This window comes from Mizuhopecten yessoensis, unplaced genomic scaffold, assembly GCF_002113885.1.
Source record: "Mizuhopecten yessoensis strain PY_sf001 unplaced genomic scaffold, ASM211388v2 scaffold6353, whole genome shotgun sequence".
Classification (NCBI taxonomy): Eukaryota; Metazoa; Mollusca; class Bivalvia; order Pectinida; family Pectinidae; genus Mizuhopecten; species Mizuhopecten yessoensis.
The window spans coordinates 124,663-151,780 of record NW_018406507.1 but is presented as its reverse complement, the minus strand read 5'-3'; the positions used below and the strand labels follow the sequence as shown (position 1 = coordinate 151,780).

The 27,118-nt window shown below is 35.5% G+C and overlaps 2 protein-coding genes and 1 long non-coding RNA gene across 4 annotated transcripts; 2 read left to right on the top strand and 1 right to left on the bottom strand.

Annotated features, from left to right (window-relative positions):
* Positions 1-188: 188 nt before the first annotated feature.
* Positions 189-16,345, top strand: LOC110451978 (testis-expressed protein 9-like). The gene is made up of 12 exons (XM_021500219.1): positions 189-276; positions 1,338-1,435; positions 3,382-3,445; positions 5,950-6,017; positions 6,542-6,581; positions 7,805-7,956; positions 9,020-9,219; positions 10,623-10,705; positions 11,143-11,316; positions 11,997-12,131; positions 13,473-13,607; positions 15,939-16,345. Exons 1-12 carry the CDS (start codon positions 250-252, stop codon positions 16,011-16,013), a joined length of 1,251 nt encoding a protein of 416 aa, XP_021355894.1. The 5' UTR covers positions 189-249; the 3' UTR covers positions 16,014-16,345.
* On the bottom strand, positions 4,506-10,670 carry LOC110451979. The gene is made up of 3 exons (XR_002463125.1): positions 10,593-10,670; positions 6,088-6,195; positions 4,506-4,862 (listed from the first exon to the last, which is right to left on the bottom strand). It is a non-coding gene; the product is annotated as an uncharacterized LOC110451979 (long non-coding RNA).
* A 3,992-nt stretch (positions 16,346-20,337) lies between the features above and the next one.
* On the top strand, positions 20,338-27,118 carry LOC110451974 (BTB/POZ domain-containing protein 1-like). Of its 2 annotated transcripts, none has more exons than XM_021500216.1 (4): positions 20,338-20,538; positions 22,568-22,830; positions 24,664-25,036; positions 25,476-27,118. In XM_021500216.1, the coding sequence occupies exons 2-4, from the start codon at positions 22,574-22,576 to the stop codon at positions 26,127-26,129; spliced, it is 1,284 nt and encodes a 427-aa protein (XP_021355891.1). In that variant the 5' UTR covers positions 20,338-20,538; positions 22,568-22,573; the 3' UTR covers positions 26,130-27,118. The 2 variants fall into 2 exon arrangements, with proteins under 2 accessions (XP_021355891.1, XP_021355892.1); XM_021500217.1 differs by having other exon boundaries at positions 20,507-20,588.

Below are 27,118 nucleotides of genomic sequence, written 5' to 3'. Positions count from 1 at the left end.
ACAAACATAATCCCAGTACGCATGCGTCAATTAACGTATGCTGTGGTTGTCGCGAAATTAAAAAGAAATACTTCGATTACAAAAGTATCTTACAAATTATTCTTTATGATTTATCTATAGAAATCACAATAAAAAAGAATAGGATAAAGTTTATTTACAACTATAATTTTACGACATACATTGTTTACGATCGCAACCACTTCTCTGTCGGTTCATATTTTCCCCAGGAGAAGATTCATCACAACATTTATGGCCGATTCAGGGCGACATAGCGCCGTAAGTTAATCTATGAAGAAAGCCACACGTCAAATATATTTATGCTGTCTCCTTATATTGGGACTTTAGATAACTAGACAGTTTGTATCGCATAATATTTTAACGACAACGTTTATTCCCCCCCCCCCCCCTCAAATGTTCTTATGTTCGATGCATGTAAACAGGATGATATAACATATATATATAATGTTACTGTATAGTAGCAATTTAAACCACTGTTGAAACGTTCAACGAACAAAAGTTTCTCATCCACATCAGCAAACACACTTGGAATTATTCTGTGTAAAAAATAATGAATTATTGAATATAGTGAAACGTTACTCATGTAAAAGCTGTAGATTTTAAATCAAACTACAGAAACAAATCCGATTTATGATCACTTAAATATGTAACTGAGGTGTTCATCGTTTAACCTAAACTAGATCAATTAGTTTACAATAGCATAATGTCTGATATTTCAATATTTATGTAAAAGATGTTGATTAATTAGGTTGCCTTACAAGCGTCAGCTGTAGGGAATTTCACTTTAGCTTAGCGGTAGAGCATCGGGCTGGAGAGCCAAGGGTCGCAGGTTCGAGCCCCAGCGACGGCACTATCTTTATCACTTTTCCTCGTTCTATTACAAACTGGTGCCGTTGACCCTCCCCTTTCAAGGTAGGAGAACCCTTGGCGGTGAGTCAAAGAACCTGGGTTGGTGTTTGAAAAAATGGGGGGAATAGTGTTAAAGATGTGGATTAATTAGGTTGCCTTACAAGCGTCAACTGTAGGGATTTTCCCTTTAGCTTAGCGGTAGAGCATCGGGCTGGAGAGCCACGCTCCTCAATGTCTCAAATTTCATCCGGTTCTCACAAACACACCGAACAAAAATACACCTGACCTAGCTATGAAAATAAATGCCTTTTGCTTGGATAATCAAAACAACATTGTTACATAATAACCGGTGATAGAGAAAAACAACTACCGTATTTACCCATACAAAAATACCATATTTACACCTGTCAAATACCAATCTTGACAATACAATGCAATACAATAAAGTCTTTTTTTTTGTTTTTCCACAGTCAAAGCCTGGGCGGAGGTCAGGCAGTGGTGTGAAGAACACCAATTTGACGTCTGGGAGAAACAGCTCTAGTATACAGAGTAAGGAGGAAGAGTACAAGTAAGTAAAACAGAGTGTGTATACCACTGGAGCTTATAAACCTTAGAAAAAGATTCTTTCTACACTGTAAAAATTAATCCTTACTAAACTTATTCACCCCCGAAGATACATCTTAACTCCTCCAATTCAAAGGTTGGAATAGTTCATAACGAAATTTCAGGGGTGATTGAGTTATTCTTGCATACTAGACTGAGATATCCGCATTTTTAGCGGTGCTGGAAAATTCTATCCGACCCACGGGTCTAGATCGCTTACACGCGCAGACTTGTGGGGGAATTATAGTGACCTTTCGGGGTCACGCTATTGTTCGTGATGTCATTTTGTGCGGAGAGTTTACAACTTTACTAGAAGAGCAGCTATTTTTACGGGTTTTAGGTAATAAGCAAGAAATAGAATCCATCCCTGATGTGAGGTAAGGATAAGGTTATTCAAACCCTCTGGATAAAATATTGAGCAGAAAAAGTTCGGCAAAGCCTTGGGTCTCCTGCTCGATATGTTATCCCTTGGGTTTGAATAATCTTATCCATACCTTACATCAGGGATGGATTCTATTAATATCCTCTATACAGTTTAAAAAGTTTTATAATGTTTAATGATCTGGATCCCTGTCCTGCTGCATGCTTTTTTTTGTATATATTATATGCAGTAACCCCCCCCCCCCACCTTAATTTCGTTCTGGATGTAACTGCAGCACACGTGGGCCACCACACTTCCATTGGCAAGCTAGCTGAGTCAGTGGTAACAGGCTAGGGGCCCACTTGTATAAAACATCTCAAAGTTAAGGGAAGTCTCAAGCAGTGTATTGTTTATGGGAAATCATAGACTTGAGGAAATCTCAAGAGTTGAGATGTTTTGTACAAGTGGGCCACCACACTTCCATTGGCAAGCTAGCTCAGTCGGTGGTAACAGGGATAGTCGAACAGCCTGAGGTCCAAGGTTTGAACCCCAGTCGATCCCACTGAACTTTTTATACTCAGAACACTGTTCTTGATTGCATATTGTTTACTTCATCTATACTATATTCTCATTAAAGTCCTGCCAGTTTCTTTGTGAACTTCACTTCAGTAAGTAATGTGAGAGTTTCCACAGATATTAAGTAGTATTACATACTTACTAATAAATACAGGTTTCTTGTAGATGCGATACGACACAATTGCTCAACCCATATCAGCCCTCGCCATATCACACCCCAAAACCCACATCAGCCCCCGCCGTATCACACCCCAAAACCCACATCAGCCCTCTCCGTATCAGCCTGCAAAACCCGTATCACACCCCTTTTGCATTTTTTTTGTTTTTCAATATTTCAAAAGAAAAATAGATCATAAGATAGTAGCTTTTATTAGTAAGTAATGTAATAAACAGAATAAAACACGCCCTTTTCCATATCACACCCAGTATCAACCCTCGACCGATAGCAGCCCTCGGGCTGATATTGCAGTCTCGGGGTGATACTGGGTGTGATATGGGAAAAGGCATGTATTATTCTCTATTTAACATCTTTAGGTTCATTGGAAAGGTATACTTCACAATACGATATGTATTGCGGTATGATGCTTACGATACGTATCGCGATACAAATAGTTGCTAAAAAGTCAACTTCATAACGATTGAGTGAATGATTGTATCTAGTTTTGTCATAGACTTCAATAGTTCAATACTATCAAAATATAATTTTGTATAATTTCTAGAACTTATCGGTATGACTGCACAGTTGACCACATCTTTACTGAAGAATTCAAAAGATATACATACACTTTTCAGAGGTTGATAAAAGTTGATTGATGATTGAAGTACTGTTACTGTATTGCGTTACAGGCAAACAAAACAAGAAAGTATGGCGATTCGATACAATACGATATCACGTTGCAGCCCTAATATCTAGTGATCAATTGTTTGTGACAAGTTGAAACTGTTTTCCATGATTTCTGTTTATCACATTGTAGGAGGCTAAATGCTGAGTTAGAGGCAAAAACTGCGAACCTTGTCAGAGAAGCGGAGGAAGTATTGGTAAGAAAAAAGTTTAAAATAAAGTAAAAGAAATTTTAATCGTTAAATCAAAATATTCCCTATTTATTATAATCAATATATACCAAAGTAATAGTAATTCACTATAATCTTTAACCATTAAAATTTTTCATTTTATTTTTCTGTGAAAAAAGGCCAAGTTGATTGCCCTCCCTATTTAGGTATCAAATGTTTCGGTATAGCTGCTGAGTTCCCCAACTACCTGGTACATAAATTTTACATATCATGTTTCCAGGAACTCCTTTGATATTATAAATTTAAAAGCATCCATGCTAGATGTTGAAGAGTAAAAAATATGTTTGTATTTATCCATCCTTGATACTCCAGGGGTTCACTCACTTTCACTCTCTGCACCCCTGAAGGCATACGGTTATAGCTATTTGATTGGTCTCAGGTAAAAACAACTGATCAATTGCTAGGCTGTTTGTTACCTGTCCTGTGGAGACTACAGACTATAGAGGAGTGACAACCTACTTGGAAGCCAGTCAGTTTTATTGTTAGGTGACCACAAAATTCTTTTGATGTAAATCAAAGGATAAAAACAAGTCTTCTTGTCTCACCCACAAGGTGGTGCACACTGAGCCTGCAATTTTGCTATGACATATTCCAGTAGTGCAGAGCATGTAAGCGAACATAACCCCTGGAGTATCGAGGAGGGTATTTATCTTAAACACCATGTCATCACTTGCTGTCCAGACTGTCAAGAAGACTATACAGCAAACAAATAGATAGTTTATGTGTTATTACTACCTGGTACATATATATATATTCTAGACTAATATCATCTTTCCCCACCTTGGCTGTAACACAGAAAATCTTAACCCGAGGGGTAAGATTCTTAAATGTCTATCCCGATGCTTTGCTGAGGGCAAGACATTTAAGAATCTTATCCTGAGGGTTGAGAGTTTTCTGACTTACTCCCAAAGTGGGGAATGATTATTTTTCTCACACATCAAAAACAAGCGGAAATTTCACAAAATGCAAACATTCATTTCATAATTTCGTCATTGTATTGTGGACCTGACGCCAATGCATCGTTGATGTGACGTCATGCAATCGTTATGACAGGGGGATCCCCCCGTCTTTACCCTAGGGTAAGACAGATAAATCTTTCCTTGACCGGAAGTGTTAATATCTCTGTCTAATAAGGGAGAAATGATATTCTTGACCGTCAGACAGGGATTTGATAGTGCTAGAAAATGCTGTCAACCTTAGGTTTGGACAGCTTGCAAGTACTGTACACGATAGCCAGAGTTAGGTTTCTATTTTGATGTGAAAAGATATAAGATCACCTTCCCCACCATGTAGGTTTCCCTCAGGAACTCCAGTTTTCTCTGGGAACTCCAGTTTCCTCCGGGAACTCCGGTTTCCTCCAACATTAAGACTCCATCTGTGTTTCCTTCAAGAAGCCAACAAGCAAGACTGACTAATTATATTTACATGTATTTAAGTGCCGTGCAACCAAAATGGTGTGATTTTACGCTCAAATGACACAACACAATGTTATGACTGAAACACTGTTTGGATGCTAAATTTCAGTGATATTTTGTCCAAAATGGCAGACATGAACAAAATAATTAATTATTTTTGTATAAGATGAAGCCAGAGAAATCTTAAGACCTGGTAACATATTTTTGAGTATCCAGGACTCTTGATTTATTACATTTTTGCTAGTAAAATATAGAATTCTATCAACTTGATATAACTGATATCTTTCACACTGTGACAAATATCAAAAGTGATATTTTCACACTGTCACAAATATCAAAAGTGATATTTTCACACTATGAAAATATCACTTTTTGGTATTGACCAATCATAACGATATCTTCTATTCGCTGCATTCAAAGGCAAAGATTTTTTGTTCAGATTCAAATGAAGCGACGGTAGAACAAGAGGTTGTTATGGTAAATGTTTGGTACACACTTAAGTATTTACATAAATATACAATTGTTAACATTTTTATAAACAATCATACCAGAAAATAGCAGTAAATGTCGGAATTGCATTGACATCCCATTCAAATGGCACACAGCCTTGTTGTCTAGCATGACGTCATTATAATATGGTGCTAATTATTAAGCTTCTGATTCCCACCCTTTTTTAATGCTTTACATTTTTCATGTTTTATGCTTTAAAAATGTAATAAATAGAAAATTCAATGTTGTCTTCAGTAATAACAGATATATTTCACTGTGAAAAATATCAAATATGAGCCACACTCGTGAAATATATTTGTTGTTACTGAAGACGCCATTAAATATCCTCTATATATTCTTGGTCATTCTGGACAAACCAAATCTTACAGTCTGTCCCCATGGGTTGGAATTTCGCTGTCTTCATCAAACAGTGACGAAAAGGTGTACTACTTTTGTCTGGTACACTGGATGAAACAATGGTGATGTAATATATTTATTGTGTCAGGTATAAATACAGGACTATACATGAAAAGTTTGGAAATAAATTGATTTCGATTCTATTTTTAGAAAGATCAGGATGCAGTGTTTTCCCAGTCCAGTCTGCTAGACAACATCAACACAGACGAGTTCCTTGAGTAAGAACTACAACATATCTATATATTATGTTTGATGTTTTCATGAGGCTTTAAATCGAATGTAATGTACCTGTATGGCTTTTAATTTTGATTCTTCATATTTTTGCTCTGTTATCTTTTCATCCTTGGTTTTCTCGAAACAATTTGTCTTTTGGCCTCACATCAAAGACTTTGACGACTGCAATAACAAGTACACTGATTATAAATACTCCAAAGTGTCAACCCCGAAACTCTGGCAATCAATTTTTTATCAATTGTATGATGAATATTATCATAATTTTGTAAATCATTATTCTTTTTTTTTCTTTGTCCACGTCAGATCCTTGTATATAGATCAATTATTAAAATAAATGGAAGAATCAATTATTGTGAAAAAAGTTTTACATATTACTTATTGTTATAACAACATAATACAAGAACCCCTTCTATAAGACATTGTTCTAAAAATTCTGTAACTTTTGAAAGTTTCCTAACAGAATCATTCACTTTTATCTGTTTAACAAATTCTAACTTTCTTTTTGTAGTGACTATGATGAAGAAATAGACGACAGATCATCACTAACGGTATGTGAGAGTGAAATTTGTAAAATCGGTTTGATTTTCAAGTCGTTGTCCTCCTTGATTTTGGTGGAGTATATATGAACATTTATTTAATATTGCCCTATAGTTATCACACTGTCTGTCCGCCTGTTCCTGCTTTTGTTTCCCAGAATTTATCTCGGAAATCATAACACTAATCTTTTGAAACTTGACATGGTGAAACACTGTGTAATGTAGATGGGAAATAAGGGTTAAAAACAGGTTTTTTTAAGGTTAAGGTTACTGTTACTGAAAATATACTGGGGGGGGGCATGGCACATGGTTGCTGATCTGTCAGTATTTTAGTTAGATTATTTATATTTCAAGTCAAATTTTCAAATTCATTTTTTAGATGTCATGTGTACAGAAATATAGGTACAGTCATGACAACAGATTACTGATTTTAATCATTTTAGAGTAGGTTAAAATTTTGTTGATTTTATATCTTCAATCTATCATATATGACCGACGACTCCAAACAAAACTATTTGAAGGGAGGTAATCCAATATGGCGGACATGAAACTCGAGAACGATAACCCAAGAATGACTGTTCCTGTGTATAGTGTGCACCCTCTTTTTGACATGACAATATTTACCTAAAAAAGTGTGCACTATACGCACAAATTTACGGTATATCTGTGTTTATAACTTGAAGGTGATGGAAAAAAGTATGTTAGTACTGGTGAACGTTTTTACAATATTTTCTATAAAAATATAGATGGGCTAGTCAAATATTTCAAAATCTGCCTGCAGGCTATATACCCCAATGTAGAAGTCATTAATTTCTTTCCCCATCTGAAAGTTTCCCGGGGAAAAAATCAACTAGCCGATTCTTTCCCTGGGAAGGAAATAGGCTAGCTATATTTTTTCCTCCGGGAAAAAATCTAGTGGGGGAAAGAAACAGCTGATTTTTTTCCGCAGGGAAAATTTCAGCCGGGGGTAAAGAATTGGCTTTTACTGGTACTTAAATAGTACACCCCTAGACATTAAACCTTTCACCACCATAGGCCATAATGGACTCATCCTTATAAATGCATGGTAGAGTCTACCAAAGTTACCTAGGGGTAAAAGGGTTCAGAACAAAATGTGTTGTGGTTGTGGAACATATGTTTAATTGGGTTGTCTCCAGTGTTTGTAGGTGACTGATTTCCTTGTTGTATAGATGGTAATATAGACAAGTTTCATGATTGTCATCTATATTTTTTAGCCGCAGTCCAGATCAGGCTCCAAATTGACCAATCAGAATCGTTCGTCAAGTTCAACAAGTCAGAATAGACCAATTTCAGCCAATCAGAGCAGACCAAATTCAGGCCTACAAAGTAGACCGAACTCTAAAACAAAGAAGACTGGTTCAGCAAGGTACGTTCTCGTGTCAAATCTATGACACAAATTCTCGCTAAAACTTGCTGTTCACTTACGTTGGATCCCTATCCAGGTGTGGGGAGGAGGAGCAGACCACGGCCTGTAGTCATGAAACTGTTCTGATGATGCTCAAGTATGGATTCTGTGCTCGAACCAGCTTTTTTGCAACTTATTCTTTATCGTGTCAAAAGATCAAAAAAGTCTAATGTAAACATTGAAAACGGTAATCAGCTTTTAAGTCGCTTCAAATTGTTTCCAAATCATTGACGAAATAACGTTTTGTTATTAATTTATAACCGGAACAAGATATAAGGTACTCCTCTTCATTCATATCTTCATTCAAAAACAAACTTACCTTGAAATTCATTATTTTGAATAACAAATAATGTTAAGCTCAGGATTAAATTTGCATCAGAAACCGTTTTTAATATTTTTCATATATATACATATGGTAATCACAAAAATGTCAATATTTCTGCTAAAATTGAATTCCACATTGCTGTAACTATGACAAGGCCTGAGGCAAACTTTTGCAAGAATTTTAATTTGCAAAAGGAACAATAGCTGATAAGTATTCAGTGTTTAATTGTGAAAATAGAAATGATGAGCAACAACACCACTGAATCTGGTTCTGGTCCACCACCCTAATTATTTCACTTCACAAATGAATAAAATAATTCAAATATCATGTGAAAAATATCTTTTATTTAACATACTAGTACCATTGGTAAAAAAAAATATTTTGGATGTGACATGCATTTTTTCATTAGTATACTTGTGAACTCTCCCAATTTAGCAGGGAGACTTGTGACTTTGGACCCTTAAATTTACTGTTTTCAACCAATGGATTTGCTAAATCTAGTATATTCTAAGATTTAATTATTTCATCTGAAAGAACAACTCAATATACGTTGGTTAAAGGGTTATTTTGTGTATGCATACATACATTTTTAGTTAGGTTTAAATTTTGATCAGAATCTCAACAACTGAGCAACACGTAGGATATTTCTGTTAACGTAAATTGTAATTTAGAGTAAATATTTGATATTTTGGTGTACAGATCACGGGGTCGCAGTGCTAAGTCCAATGTGTCTGACAATGTGGCAGTCCCTGAGGAAGCGTTTATCACCGAGTGTAAGGAATTCTCCAAACAGACAATACTCGATACCATTACAAACATAGAAGAACGCCTCGACACGGATGATGATGAGGAGGAGGAGGATGACATCATTCCACAAGCTGCAGCCGATATGGGCTCAGGTATGACCACTCTAATTCTATACATGTTTATTACATACTTAGTAATAAATACAGGTTTTTTGTATATGCGATACGACACAATTGCTCTAACCCATATCAGTCCTCGCCGTATCACACCCCAAAACCCATATCAGCCCTCGCCACATCACACCCCAAAACCCATATCAGCCCTCTCCGTATCAGCCCGCAAAAGCTGTATCAGCCCCCGCCGTATCACACCCCAAAACCTGTATCACACCCCTTTTGGATTTTTGTTTTGTTTTTCAATATTTCAAAAGAAAAATAGATCATAAGATAGTAGCTTTTATTAGTAAGTATGTAATAAACAGAATAAAACTTGCTGTATTATTCTCAATATACCGGTTATTTTTCCCTTCGGTTTATTTTTTCTCCATTTCCGTGATGAGAGCGAATGTATCATTTCAGTGAACATTACTAAACGACACAATATACATAGAAATTAAATAATAACGGCAATTTTATTGTTGGGGGAAAATTTGACTGAGTGAAAAATTCCCGATACAGTATACAGTAATGACTTTTGAAAGCAATAACATCTGTCTCTAATTTGTAAAGTTGTAAATTTAAGCTTGATAAAGCACAAATGGAGTTATGTGATGCAAGTTGGGTATAATTTACAATCACACAGCTTGTTCTGCGATTGGTTGTACTGTACAGTAATGTTTCGTCCCTGATTGACTGCCACATGAACTGTTTTTTATGTGTGTTTGCCACTACTTGTCCAGGCTTATCTAGTTTCACTCCTATGTAACTTAAGTAGACTCTTCCATGCATTGATATGGATTAGTCCATTATGGTCTACAGTGGTGAGAGCGTTAAAGGCCACGGTGACCCAAGTATAACATGTAAGGACAATGAATTAATGTGGAAAGTTGGGTGGTGCTGTGGTTAGCAAACTCGCCTTTTGACAAGATGGCTGGGGTTTGATCCCCTTATCAGATATGAAAAATTACATGGTCACCTACTGACCATGTGGTCTTTCTCTGGGCAATCCATTTTTCTCCCACGGCCCAGCAGGAGTGATCTAGTATTAATTTATAACATGCTGCATAATTGCTGTAAAATAATTTTAAAAAATATTTTGAGAGTGTACATGTATATGAGATACCGGGTATTGCAAGTATTTCAAATTGAGAGAGTTTGTCTTACATTTGGTTGGAATATTTCAACGTTTTATTCCCAGCAACTCTGTAAATTCAATTGATTTATTTAATTTGAATGGTCCTTGGAAAATTCTTTAACCCGTGATAACTTCTGGTCAATTCAGTCAAATATAATGGATATAAGCCCAAATACTTTGTTTTAGATTGTGTTCTTTTTCACACCTCTCACCAACCAGTCTTTCATATTACCATAAATATCCCTTATGTTGGCTTGAACAGAGGCGACTATCCGCTTCCTGAAGGCCAAGTTACGAGTGATGCAAGAGGAACTAGACCGACTGGCACAGGACTGTAATAAAAAGGTAAAAAGGGAGTTTATTTTAAAGTGAATTTCATTTATATTTGTTACAAAATAAATAAAATTATTTTGATTATTTTTTCTACATAAAGGCAGGTACAAAACGTATATTTCTTAATTTTTCAAATTAAAAAAAAAATGATATATCCCAATATTTCTACAATTTTTCTTTGGTTTCATTTCACAAACAAACACTAAATGTAACACCAACAACTGATTATATTATCACAGACTGCTCAAAAATAAATAGCGTACATGTATCAACCATGTAAGACCAAATTAAGGATCTCACACAATTTTCCCAAGATGCAGGTAGTCCTGTATACTGTCCAACACTCTTCACCTGATGGCCGACTCGGCTGTTGAAAATAACTTTGACTCAGTACATGTATAAAGTTTATCAATATTGATGTTAAAATTATTTTTTTCTCACCAATGAAGGATGAAGAAAATAACAGTGTCAATAGCCGGATCAAGGAACTGGAGGATGAGCGTGGGAGACTTCACCGGACAAACGCCTCACAGCAGACACAGATAGACAAGTACAAGAGGATGGCGGAGGACGCAAGGACAAAATCTGAAAGTTCGGAAACTCAGCTTGTGGCTCTCAGAAAGGTATGACACCTTTCAGAGGTGTGCTGTGGTTCTTTACAAATAAGAGCTCTGTTAGTCTGAAACAATTTACTATCTTTATTCCGTAACAGATTTTAACTCATTCACCCCTGAAGACACATTTGAACTCTTCAAATTCAAAGGTTGGAATAGTTCATTATGAAATTTCAGGGGTGAATGAGTTAATCAAAGGGTATACATATGTCAAATATGAGAATATCCTGGATGAGTTGGTGCTACAGGGTCCCAAGGTTAATGCAAAGGTTATGAATATTGAACAACTAAAAAAGGGATATAGCTTTGTAAAATTTTAACACAACTTTGTGAAAAGTAACTTATATTTGAAAAAAATGGAAAAGAATTGTTGATCATCATCAATTTTAAATTGTAAGTTCATCATGCAGAATCCACAAAAGCGAAAATAATATTCAAGAGTTGTCTCCCTTTACAGGTAACTCTCCATTGAAACTAAATGGTACATAAATCCTCTGTGATACAAGTTTGAGAAAAAAATTAATATAAAAACTACATCTATTGATATTGTACGAAATAATTGAAATAATAATCATTACTATTTATTGAATACTTTACAAGTGATCCAAAACAATGCATTATCCGAGTTCTAGATTCTATTTTGACAGTAAGCATCAGTTTGACTGTTCATATTGAATTGCTTTTTCCAGGAACTTGAGCAGATGAAAAGAAGTCAGAAGCAGCAATCGTCGAGCCAGTCTGCAACAGAAGTCCGACTCAATCGAGCGTTGGAGGAGATAGAGAAACAGAAAGAGCAACTTTTACGGTCTAAATCATCCTCTAAGGTATAAATCATCCTCTAAGGTATAAATCATCCTCTAAGGTATAAATGCTGATCTCAATAATATTAAATAATCAAAATTCTGATGATAGTAGTGCTATTTCAGTGTAAGTGGTCCTTTCTAAATTAAAAATGGTCCTTTTCGATATATATGAAATTATTAAAAAAAAGTGGGGGACCTGTTGAAATTCTATGCATTTTGCATCCCCCCCCCCCAAAAACTGTAATTGTAGCGATTTATAATTGTCATGGTGACACCTTAGTTTAGTTTAAACGAGCTATAAATTGAATGTTTTATGGTTTTTTATTACATCGCATTATTAATTACCGAATGATAAATACACCCCCCCTGTGTTGAGCACAAGGACAAGGGGTCTTGTTTTTGTCCCGTCTGTCATTCAGTCTGTCCATGACAGTATGGTAAGTCTTGCTCAGTTTATCTTGTTATACACCACTCCCCCTCAGCAAAGTAAGGGGGTATCCTGGATTGGAGCATGGTGTCCATCTGTATGTCAGTCCTCCTGTCAACATGTCACTTTTCTGGGGAATATGTTATATACTTCTGTCACCTACAATGGCGTCTCCCTTGAGGACACAGCAAAGTATCACAAACTTAAATCAGGGCCTGTAATCATGAAACTGATTTCATGCACAAACCCATTTTCAGTTAATAAATCAATAAACAATCACATCTTGTTACATTTGGGAAGAAGTTCAGACATGGTATACAACATTTGATACAGCTCAACCCAAATATCATTTTCAATCTTTTCACTTGACTTTTTGACAAAGTCACCTGATTTAAGGTAGTAAGAGAAAGTTGGTTTGAGCACGGAATCAACGCTTGAGCGCGAGAACGGTTTCATGAAAACAGAGCCCATATTCATGAAACAGTTCTCATGCTCAAGCATGGATTCTGTGCTCAAACCAACTTTCTTGTTACTTGCTTATATCATGTCAAACGATCAAAAAGTCAAAACAATATAATTGAAAACAGTACTCGACTTTTAGTCTCTTCAATGCTTTTCCAAACCATGGACAAAATTCGATTTTTGAATTAATTTATAACAGGAAAAAGAGATTTGGCTAGAGCACATGAATCCATGTTTAACTCATTCACCCCTGAAGACACATTTGAACTCTTCCAATTCCAAGTTCGGAATAGTTCATTATGAAATTTCAGGGGTGAATGAGTTGAGCATCAGAACAGTTTCATGGTCTCATGACCAACTTTACTGAAGAGTGATAAACCTTTTGCTCAGATTTGATACCAAAGTTTGTTCGGAGGCAGGAAATTGTAGATGACTCCAAATAATAAATACTTGTCCTTGTTTGATTCTCACAGGAGTCTACAGAACAGGAGAAACACAAAGTAGATCAGCTGTTGTCAGTCAATAAGCGACTGGAGAAACAGAAAAATGAACTCATGGCCGGCTTTAAAAAACAACTCAAGCTTATAGACATTCTCAAACGACAAAAGGTTTGTTCAAACTTGTCCCGACCATATCGTAGATTTTCATATATGTTTTTAAATTCCTCTCCAAACCTTTTTGTTTCTGTCCAATATTTTTTTTTTATTGATAGCCATAGGCATTTTCATACTTTTTATTCTTGTCCATCACTATATTGGCATTCCTTACAATTTCATACCTTTTCATGCACCCTTCTGTAGCCTAAACTTTTCAACCGAAATTCAGAAAAATTTAATCAAGTATTCCTGACATCATGAACAAATGAAGGTCAAGGTCATGCATTCAAGGTCAAAGTCACATCCAGAGAGTGCACAAGTGAACCTTTATCATTAATATTCCTAACATTAACCCTTTAAACCCTATGTAACTTTAGTAGACTCTACCATGCATTGATCTGGATGAGTCCATTATGGTCTTCAGTGGTGAAAGGGTTAATATCTTGAGAAAAGTTGAAGGTCAAGATTGTAAGTTGAAGGTCAAGGTATCCACTACAGAATTATGATAAACTTGGCTTGTCTGTAATTTTCTGATTAGACTTTTAACCAAAATTTTCATTAAAAAATTAACTCACTCCATGTTTCTTAACATAATGTCATGCACTGCTCAACTTTCAGCACTATGACATTAGATAAATTAAACGCCTACTATGATTTCAGCTAATATTGGTACCTTTTTATTCCTGTCTGTATAATATTCTGTATTCTTCCTATTTGCTCTACTCATTTTATTAAACGAACAAATTTCCCTTACAAATGTATAGGTACATGTACATGACATTGTATACCTCATCGGAAATTAAAGTTTTAATTGTCTTAAAGATTTTGAAGTATTTTAAGTGTTCAATTTTTTCAAATTTTAAACATTCTCTTTGATATTGTGATGTTTGGAATATTTTCTTAAAATAGTTTAACAGAAGCCTTTAATTTATCTCTATGACAACTTTTGATGACTTTTCAATGTATTTGTAATGTATTAAATGCCACTGTATTTATTATATTAATTGCTTCTAAATCATTATCTCTTTTGTTACTTTACTGGAAAACATGCAACACCTTTTTAAATGTCAAGGTTTTATACTAAATTATTATTGTTTTTATTACATTTCCATACTTTTCCAACCTGATACTATCTCTTCATACAATTTCTTACCTGTCAATAATATCTCGTCTTACAATTTCATACTTGTCAATATTATCTCTTAATACTATTTCATACCCGTCAATAACAACTCTTCATACAATTTTATACTTGTCAATAATATCTCTTCATACAATTTCATAACCGTCAATAACAACTCTTAATACAATTTCTTACCTGTCAATAAAAACTCTTCATACAATTTCTTACCTGTCAATAGTATCTCTTCATACAATTTCATACTTGTCAATACTATCTCTTCATACACTTTCATACTTGTCAATAATATCTCTAAATACGATTTCTAACCTGTCAATAATATCTCTTCATACAGTTTCTCACCTGTCAATATTATCTCTTCATGTAATTTCTAACCTGTCAATATGATCTCTTCATACAATTTCATAACCGTCAATAACAACTCTTAATACAATTTCTTACCTGTCAATAAAAACTCTTCATACATATTCTTACCTGTCAATAGTATCTCTTCATACAATTTCATACTTGTCAATACTATCTCTTCATACACTTTCATACTTGTCAATAATGTCTCTTAATACAATTTCATACCTGTCAATATTATCTCTTCATACAATTTCATACCTGTCAATAATAACTCTAAATACAGTTTCTTACCTGTCAATTATATCTCTTCATACAATTTCTTACCTGTCAATAGTATCTCTTCATACAATTTCATACCTGTCCATTCAATATCCCAACTGTCTGTATGTTTCCCTTCCTGGCCAGCTTCTTCATACATTTTAAACCAGTCCATACTTCTCTCAAGTCCTCTTTATACATGTCCATTCCTATCTATTCATTTTTCATTTCTGTCCATGCTTTTACCAACCTTTCATTACATTATTATACCAGCACATAGATGATCTTTCGTGTATAGTTTCAGAAATGTTCATTCATCTGTACATACCTGATGCTTCATTATCATACATTTTCATACATGTACCTGCCCATAAAAGTCCATACCTGTTAATACCATGCCGTACATACGCTTACCTGTCCGTACAGTCCAATTTCCTTTCATTCCTATGCCATTTTGTATCGGACATTAATTTGCAACTTCAATTTTTCTCGAGATGAACACTTTTTTTGAAAGATATTCTCGTATTTCTTCGGCTATTTTTATTCGTGGAAAAAGGATTGGAGAATCAAAATTGAAACACTTACTGTTTTTTCAGATGCATATAGAAGCCGCGAAAATGCTGTCATTTTCTGAAGAAGAGTTTGTTAAAGCTCTAGAATGGGGAAGTTAGCCTTTCAGTGGAATCGTCAAACAATACAACTGAATGTGGAGAGGACATTCCATTTGGACTTCATTATGATACTTTGATTAAAATTTCCGATGTTTTCATTTATACAAAAATCTTAATATAAATATAAAGTTTTTTATATCTGAAAAATACCTGCTGAAGATTTCTTGAAAATGGAAATGGAAATTTGTACACATGAACTATGCTACTGTAGTTGCAGGATGAACAAGCGTTAAAACCAAGGAATTTGGTGTAGCATTTAATAGTAATATGTATATATGTAATGTATATTTTTATTGTATTTATATGAATGTGTCATTTACTTAATAAAATGAACAAATCTACATCCCGTGTTCTACTTATTCAAGACATTCTGATTTAAAGCATGAACAAAATATTAACGTAAGATTCTTATATACGATTATATTTTGATTAACGGCCTCTCAACACAAGATAGGTCATGAGGGACAACAAATGGTCGACAAAAATAAATGCAAAATATTAACATCAAACAAACTCGAAGGTAAAAGACAAACATCAATTTAAATATAGAAAGTGGCTATGGTGACTAAACTTTTATTATAAACAAATATCTTAATAATAAAACAACTGATTTGTGTTTGAGGACAGATCTATAAATACTAACAAAACAGTTTTAGAGAGAGTTACATATGACATGAAACATACCTATGGAGGTATATATAAAATTGATTAATGCAAGTCTTGCATATGAACACTTTTTAATCCATAAATAACAGATTCATGTAAGACTTACATATGAAGAGACATCTTAAACAAAAATAACTTAATTTTATGAGGCTGTTACACATGATCATAAATCGTAAACTACAGTAATTATGTGAGGCTTGCCTGTGATGACAGGCTCAATCCTACAATAACTTATCCATCCGATACAGTTGCATACCACAAAATGTTAATCTAATAATTATTTACGTGATACAGACATGCAATGACAATTCAGTCATTAAATGAATTATTCATACTTCACTTGCGGTACATGAAAGACGATAACATATGATGAAATTTAAATCTTAATTATAATTCACATTTCACGTGCATATGATGACAATTAAATCTTAAAGTAAATGTTATTTTGTGAGATTGTATTATATATGATACTTTAAAATGTCGATTATTTTCATTTAAGTAAATAATTCCATTCTTATTTTTGAAGCCAGCCTTTTGTCAAGCCAGTCTTATATTTGAAGACATGTTGGCAATAATTAAGCCAAAGTCCTTTTTTGAGCAGAAAATATGTTATATATGTTTTTAACAGAACTGAAATTGAAATTGTTTCTTTTTTCATGTATCAAATTGCTGTAGTAGATCATAAACTACCTAATGTGGTGGCTGTCTGCAAAAACCTGTTAAGAACGACAGGGAAATGTGGCTTCTACCTGGAATCCACAGCATATTTCAAGACCGGCCTACTTTCTAAGACGTTTTTTTTAGATTTGTTTGTAAGGAATCCAAGGCTTATTTTCAAAGCCAACCCGTATTCAACGGTACATCAAGTATCCATTTCCTTCTGCGGGCAAAACACAAGATTACTTCACTGTTTAACTATAACCTCCCCTTAATTTAGTTTTGTGTATATATACTAGTGCGACTGAGCCAGTGAGCTACCTTTGACCAGGTAGCTTGTTTGGTTAAAGTGAAAGTCCTTCCCCATCAGCCACCATTATGTTAGATTTTTAACCCTGTAAACACTTTTTATACGCCCATCAAATTTATGTTTTCTTTGAAACTTAGTAGGCTAAATAATCATGATATGTTCATTTCAGTATTTGTCTTTTTGTCCGGAGATTTTCTCCTTATTTTTTGATAGCATGTCAGCTAACCATTCTTAAAACGATGCAGATCTTAATTCAATGTAAGAAAGTATATAACACTATATGGCATTCGACGGGCGTATATTGTTTCGCCCCGCGGTACTCTTGTTTATTCTGTCTTGCTTTTTTCATCTGCATTGCTAGGTTATGGGAGGTAGCGTTTACAAAAATTGATTTGCTGTCCCATTGCAATACCCGGAACTTTTATCGTTTTCTTTCTTTTCTTCTTCTGTGGAATGTAGAAGGTAAAAGGATCACAAATATTGTAGGTGACGCAGTAGATTTATTTTGTCACTTCCATTTCTTAAAGTAGGAGGCACAACTATTCTGCAGGGAGGTTTCCTGATTGGTCTTCCTTTACACCCATGCAGTGAAGAAAAATAAAATAACAGGTTTGGTTTGGCTGTATTGAGTTTATCGTCCCAAAACAGCTAATGTTATATAAGGACGTGCATCCACGTGTTTTGTGTATGTGGACTATATACATGTATAGCATATATCTGATTTCGACGCTATGTCGCTGAAATAGCATGTCCGCGGCACAGTGTTCCAGCCCATTACATTATTTATCATATACACTGAACGATAAGCAATGAATACCACTACCACATTTCTTTAGGACTTTGGAATGTCTCAGGCCGGCATCCTCGATATCCAGGAGTTACGCTCACTTTCGCTCTCTGCACCCCTAGAATATATCATAGCAAAAATGAAGGTTCAATGTGCGCCAACTTGGTGATGAGTCAAGAAGACTACTTTGGTCCTTTGATGTACATCAAAGAATCTCGCTGTCGCGTACCGGTAAAAAATACAGGCTTTGAAGTCGGGAGTCGCTCCTTTGCAATCTTCAAAGGACAGGTATCAGCTTAGTGATTGGTCAGTTTTTTTACCCTGACACCAATCAAATAGCTAGCCGCATGCCTTCATTTTTGCTATAACATATTAAAGGGGTGTAGAGAACGAAAGTGAACGTAACTCCTAGTTATCGAGGATGCAGGCCGGGGACATAAGTCAGTCTTTCCCATTTAGACGAACGCCAAACTAGTACTAATGACAATAATTAGTAATTTAATAAAACTAACTGTACAATCGCGGAATCGCGCAGACAGCCGGTGCTATAGAACGTTCGATCTTAAGTCTAACATTGTCTTAAATTTTGACTTAGCCAGTCACAAATAACGTCCTACAAAGTTACGTCACACGTGATTGGCTAAACAAAAGCTTAAGTCTAAGATTGTTTCTTGGTCCTTGGGCCAGGACAACGTCCTCCGGAGTCCGGGCGTGGTTCTTACTGAATAACTGTATACACTGACACGACTTAATATCCATTCACATATTTAAATTAACCGTAATGAGGAATATATTGCGGGATAAGTTTAACTAAATTGTAGCTCGGACTGGTACTAAGGCATTGATTTTGTACATTTCATGGGCTTTTCTGACGAAACGACTTTAGTCTTCTTTATTGCTGTGAAATTTAATTCATTTTGTTTAACGTCCTATTAACAGCTAAGGTCATTTAAGGACGTGCCTCCATGTGTAAAATGTATGCGTGCCTGCATTGTGTTTGTGAGTTTGTGTGCCAACTTTTGAGTTTTACCTCGCTGAAATACCATACCACACCCGGCACACTACAACAGTATTCCTTCCGGTCACATTATACTGACCACGAGTGAACCAGTTGGTGTGATAACCCTGAATGTTGAACGTTAAGCAGAAAACAACCATTTGTAAGGACTTCATTAATACGTCCCGGCCTGGGGACAGAACTCATTGCCTTTCCCACTAGGGCGAACGCTCAACACAAAGGCCAAAAGTGAGGTATTGTGTAGTAAACAATAGGAAACAAAAGTTTTTATGAAGCACAACATACAGTGAGAAACAGCTAGTATATTCCTTTCTAGACAACTGACACGCCGAGGTGCTAATACGATTTCATTTTACATTGAAAAATACTATAAACAAACCTTCCGAGTCAGATCTGTTTGTATATAACCTATACTCAGTATCATATTCTAGTGTGTGTCGACCCCGTATTTATATGTACTTAATAAAATAATTATATATCGGTTATATTGTAAAGCGAGAACACAGTTCACCAGAGACGTATATATTACATCTCGGAGTCCATCGATAGGTTGAGTCACGCCACCATCACAGGGTCTTGTGGAGCTAGGCTTTTAATGCACATTTTAATGGGCATTTTTAAAGCTGTATTTGGATGAACTAATGATAAAAATGCCACCAAAAGATGATGAATACGATCGTAAATACAGCTGTATCATCCTTGTGGGAGGAATTTTAACAAATGTTGATCTAATCCCTAAAACGTGTAAAATGACAAGGAACACCTAAGTATAGGTCCAAATAGAACTATAACACATTTTCAAGTCCCTGTGGTTCTACCGAGTTTATCAACACCCGGAAAATACACGTGAAAGGAATATTTAGATACATTTTACAATACATATGAATGCTATTCTTATCGGGTGATGATCTACACATAGACAAGTGTATGACAACACAATCTGTTATTTAAATGTGCTATACACATGCGGTGTATTAACTATTAGGTACCTGTGATCGCAGTGCACTCAGTAATTGGAAAAACCCAGATTGTACCTTCGGTTTAGAAGGGCATCCCCGACGAGTAAAAGGCGGACAAAGATATCAAGGTATTGCCTTCTACAATTGCCATTATATTGTTTATTCTGACATGTGTTGTGTAAGTATATTTTTCCTGTTCATATTTACATTTAACCTGGAAAAATCAAGATTCATTCCAGGTATGAAGTGCTAATCTGTTGACTATATTGTTCTGGGTTTTTATCGACGAAATTGCTTCCTCTTTACTAGAATCCTCGATCTGCCTCTGCTCGTAAACTGTCCTATTGACATTTTTACCGGGGGGGGGGGGGTTGAACATTGGTTGGTTGTTCAGATAAAATGATAAAATGAACTCTTAAATTGCACAAGATGGCACTAGAGATTGAGAGGGGCTTCACTCCTTCGTTGTAGGTAAAATGCCCCACTGTTAAACCCAGGATTGATGCGGTTGACCTTTACCTTTGTTAAATATTTCATTTACACCTGACATAAGATTTATCGATGGAATATATATACCTTTCCCTTTATACACAGGACCAAATCAAATATGTGTATAGCATGCAGATTACATAGTCAAAAACATACACTAAAAGGAACAAGCTCTCAGAGTCGAATTAAATACTTACTGAAGATGTTGTTTTTTATTTTATAGTTTGTATGCTTTACAGGAGTAATTTATCTTCCTTAATCTTTTTTCTCCATTACATTTAATTATACTATCAATTCATACCAATATGTAAATAAAATTGCCCAAAATATCTCTCGAAATGATTAATACGATTCTAGTTTTGCGGTTTACACGTGTATCAAGAGCGTATAGAATACATTTACATGTACAATATAACTTTTGTACAGTCGTATATATAAGAACAAAAACAACAAAACGGGAAATGGTGTCCGTTGCCGCACAATTATTCGGCTATTGCTATTTCTTTGAAATAGAGAAACTTTGTTGATGTTAATTTTCGTAAAGTTAGAATACCGACAAATACGGAAGTAGTATCCCTGTCAGTCACGCTTCATCGTTGCCTTGAGAGTGCTAGTATAAATTTAGTCCAAATTATTTTGACGTTTTATCGACTTTTTTATATCGGTCTGGCGTCGATTAACGTCAGAACACCCGCCCTCTATGACATGCGGGAAATAAGCGACCCGTGCCAGGGTAGCTCTTCAAGGAAATATTTTAGAAACAAATCGTCACTTTCACACACATGTCGCACATGTATTTCCCGAACATGTGAATGTTTATGAAGAGAAAGGTCACGCCAAAGTATCCGCTGTTATCATAGAACCGTTAAAGATAATGTACCGCTGATAATACTATACAAAGAGTATGATACGGTATGAAGCATCCTTAGCCTATAGATATCCCAGCCCGAAGTCCGAGTATCGGCTGTTATCATATAACCGTTAGTGTCCCGCTGACAATAGTGTACAAAGGGTACGCTACGGTATGAAAAAATGATATTGATGCCCTTAGACATCCCTGTCCGAAGGCTCGACAGGCTGTTTCTTCATGTTATATGAGATATACTTACAAATCGAGTGTTTAGGGCGTTATCTAGCTTCTAGGTACAACTGCTATTGTCCTAACACAGTTACGAGTTATTCGTGTATCTATATGGGCTTAAATAATACATGGATTTTTTTCTCTCGATAACAGCACCTATCATTTGACCTTCCAGTCACTGGTGAGAAAAGCTAATAGCTTCTTTATTACAGGGTATTATTTCAAATTTCAGACCTGCAAGGGAGAAAACTCTGTGATAAACTGGACGACTTTCAACTTTCGATAATTAATTTTCCTTATGGGGTTTGCATGTCACAGCTTCTTCAGAAAGTATTGCAATTGTTTTTGATAGTACGAATTATTCTTGTGATGTGGATATCTCTTTAAAAGTATGTGTGTATCAGACCGAGGGACGTTCCCAAAATGAAAACGTACAATTCTCTTTAATAAGCACTGACGTATTGTAACTAGATTATAATTATTCAAGTTTAAGCTGGCCCTGTTTTCTGTGAAATGTTCAACTGTTAATTTTTGGGTATTATTTAATTGACGAACGGCCGAATTGAGTCTTGGCTTTTGTTTTATAGTCATAAATGGCGACTTCGGGGACCCCAAACGACTGGCAAAGCGGAAAGACGCTGTCACAATGTATGGACCACGTATTAACGTCTGGCACATCTAGTGATGTAACCTTTCTTGTCGGTGAGGACAAGAAAAGGATACCTGCCCACAAACTGATCCTTATAAGTAGAAGCCCAGTATTCTACGCCATGTTGGAGGGTCCAATGGCCGAGAAAGGGGAGATAGCCATTCCGGATATAACCGAAGACGTCTTTCAGCACTTTTTACGGTATGAAGTTTCTTTCCTTTTATTTTTTCATGTAAAAGAAAATTTCTTCCATTTTATCCGATTATATGTCTGTAACTTCAAGGATATGTTCAGTTCTGTACATCGAAGTCAATTAAGCTAAAAATATGGGGTTTTATTTTCAGATGATTAATGTAACATTTGTATGTACTATGTTGATTAAGTCTGACAATGATCGTTGGAATAATATCAATACACATCAATGTCATCGAAGGAAACAAAGATTCTAATATGGATATTAGAAGAACCACAGTAACTTTACACTTAATTTCCCTTTCCAATCCTGACTGGGGTCGTGTTGGTGTTTAACTGCCAGTTTGTCCATCTGGTCATAAAATAATCAGCGACTAAGATATGATGATGATTTGACCGCTGACATTTTGCCCTTGAAGAGATCGAACCCACGTGTCAAACACGATACGTATGATCCAGTTATAGTTCCCTTATTTTATCAGGCTAAATATAAACAGGTTCAACTCAGGACAATTGGGATTCTAAATATGAAATATGATAACAGATTTGAACTGTCGAATTTCAAAATGGACCCCGTGGCAGCCATCTTCATTTTCGGATAAGTCTCAATATACAATAAGCACTAATAAATACCTATGGGAACCTACAAAGATCTGACTAGGACGTCTTTGTAAAGGGCAATAACAAACTTTAATTGTCAAAAAACAAGATCAAGATCATCTTGTCTTTCCAACAGTTATAATCTTGCACACGTTCGACCAATGAAAACCTACGTATGAAATTCGAAAAGACATGTTCAGATCTTCTGGAAAAATAGTAATTGAACAATCAATCAATGTCAAATATCAACATGGCTACCTTACAGTTAACTAGTCTCCAAATCTTACATGCACAATTACAACAAAGGAGAATATGCATATGAAATTTGAGATAAATCTCTCAGATGCTTTTTGAGAAATAGTGTAAACAAAGTTAAGTCTCGAAATTCTGTCTTTGGCTTTCAGTTCAGTCCATAGTTAAATGTATACTACTAGGGACAACGGGGGACATACATGTAAAAGTAAAAAGAAACATTCCCCGTTCTCTGAGAAATAGCGTTAAGAACTGTAATACTCAAAATTACAAATTACTATCTGTCAGCCTTTTGTTCTTCCAATCAGTCTTAGGATTCAACATGCACAACGAAGAACTATTTGGACTCTACATGCGAAATTTGAGAATCATCCCTCTAGTAGTTCCCTGGAAATAGTGCTAACAATCGTTTTCTTTTTGATAAGTTCCAATTTCAATATCTATAACCAGGAACAATGTCGAATCTTCATGCATTTTTTTTATTAAGAGATCCCCAGTACGTTATGATAAATAGCGCCAACAAACCTTAACTCTCAAAATCCAAGATGGCCGCCTGTCGATCATCCCTGTGTTCCGATCAGGCCCAAAAATTTAATATGCATTTCAAGGCACAATGGAAAACCTATTTCTGAAATAGGAGACTGGTCTTCCTATTTTCTGAAAGGTTCAACATAAATCGTTTACGGACAGACAGACGAACGGACCATGAACGATTTTGTTTGTTTGATTTTGTTTAACGTCCTATTAACAGCTAAGGTCATTTAAGGACGGCCTCCCCTGTGTGCAAGATGCATGCGTGTAGTGTATGTGTGTGTATTTTGAACGAAGGGCGATTTCAAATCTGACGGAAATGGGCTGACATACTCCAAATTTTCCTCAAATTAATATTTGTACAGTTTCTTTACCGGAATAAAATTTTACAAAAACTGTGAATGTAAACATGGTATATTTTGTAAGAACTTACTACTGCTAATATTTATATTTATTTAGATATCTGTACACAGACACAATCGACTTGACGGAGATGAACGTAGTACCTGTGCTGAATGCTGCCAGGAAGTACTGTGTCGACATTCTAGTTACCAACTGTGAAGACTTTCTGACCAAAAGTCTGTCAGCGGAAAATGCTTGTCTGTTCTTGGAACATGCCCATGTTTTCTTGATGGATAAACTGAAAACCGAGTGTCTTAAAGTGATAAGTGAATCTTCAACAGATGTTCTGCAATCGCAGGCCTTTTCTGACCTATGTCCGAGTTGTTTGACCAGTATCACGGAATCAGATGACCTTGCTGCTGATGAAAGTGACGTGTACAAGGCCGTCATCAGATGGGCGGAAGCTGAATGTAGCCGTCAGAACACAGAGGTGAGAAGCCACTTGATAGTGTTACCAGGGCTGTTTTTACGATACATATTGCAGGAATTAAAGTGCCAATGGATCGTATAAAAAATACGAAACGCATTTTTGTTTTTAAATTGCAGTCATCTTCGCTGCCAGTGTAATCTATTTGTAGTAACGAAACCATTATTATTGTATTGGGCAAACAAACAGGTGTTTTTTTAACTTGCAAGTGTTTTTACATTTATAATGAAAAAACATATACAACTAAATTACATTAGAGTTCATAGGTTGACATGCCATGAATTATTCGTACACTATATGGTCATCTTCATGAAATTTCAGTAATACGTACAGACAATTCATTCCAACATAAATCGAGCACTGACATTTGAGTAATTACAAAATGTTGTTACCTTTACAGTACCATTACTCGAATTAGATCGATGTGTATTGATCATTTCAGAGCAATCCCGAAAACAAACGGCAAGTCCTCGGAGATAGTCTGCACACCGTGAGGTTCCCGAAAATTGATTCCGACTTTTTCTTCAAGCAAGTGTGTCTCGATAAAGTACTTCCAGGGGACATGGTACTGGATGTAATCAACTGCATCATGCACGACGAGGTCAAGGATGTGCCTTGGCTAAATCTAAATGCCCGAAAATATACTATATCTACAAGGGAGAGTGTTTGGCGATTTAAGGATTCTTTGAATGGAGTGTGGCCCGGCACATGTTACCCTGAAGCTATTTCCTTTCAGGTTCCATTCGCAATGAAACTATACGGAACCGGGTCATTTTTAACTAGTACAGAGCCTAGCACGGTTGATATAGAGGTGTATGATGGATATACTCTTCTATACAGCGGGAGTAAGTTGCCCCTGGTCAAAAACGATTCCATAAATACAGGCGATGTTGTGCTTGCGGAGCCAATTCGACTATTGGCTGGAAAAACGTACACAATCAAAGAAGAACCATCAGCAATAAAACAACACTACTCCGAAACAGGGTTAGAGAACGTAGACTGTAAAGGCAGAACAATTACTTTTATCCACAGTTCCATGTCCCGAGGCTCGACAGTTCGTCGGGGTCAGATTCCGTTTCTTATCATAGGATCATAGATGATATCGGCGATGAACATAACAATGAATCGGCTAGATACCACCTATATTAAACAATCGTCTCCATTTGAAGATCACCATTTCGTCATCCAAACACAGAAGTTTAGTATAAATATTGATACTCATTACGATACTATCACTGCGATGATAACTCCATGGGTTGATTTACTGTACTTCACATGTATTGACGCATCAATCATCGTGGCGTTTTGGACAAAATATTTAAAGTGGAAGTCATACTAACTAATAACGACGTAAGTACGTCAATGTGTTGTCTATAAGTTAATGACCATCTTAATCATCATTGAGATGAAAATTGATTTCTATAAAAATCGATCTGAAAAATCGTTGAGATTGAAATAAGTTTCTACAAAAAACAAATGAATTATTCAAGACGTTAAGTATCGATATAATTTTCAACCTTTCTGATCACAGGAGATCATAGTCAATCTGAGGGATGAGTTTTATATATTTTGTTAGATATGCTAAGATGTACATTTAATGACAAATCATGCAAATGAAACAAATTTTGAAGCAATGAAACTTTTACTTCAGTTAAATCAGCTTCAAAAACAAACGAAGTTTTAAGGTCAAAGTGTTTGTGGTTGCAATCCTCAACAATTCGAGCAATTTTGCCAAACTTTTTGCCTCAAAACCCTCTGTTCAGAGAATACTGTTCTCTTATAATCATGCTTTACATTCAGTCTCGTTCTTTCATCTCAATGTAAATCAAATAATTTCAAGCAAGAGCGTCATTTCACACAATGGTAATCTAATTTCTTTAGAATGCAAGCAAAAACATTTTTTTTCATGAATTGATGGAATTTTCCTAACATCACAAACATTTACACATTTATTTTACCTTTAACAAGAGGCCAAAAGTAATTTAAAGCTTACCTGCTATAGTTAAACACGAAACAGACAAATGGATTACATAAATAAATGTTTAGTTTGCATTACTGTATGTTTTTATCATTTTATGATTTTTG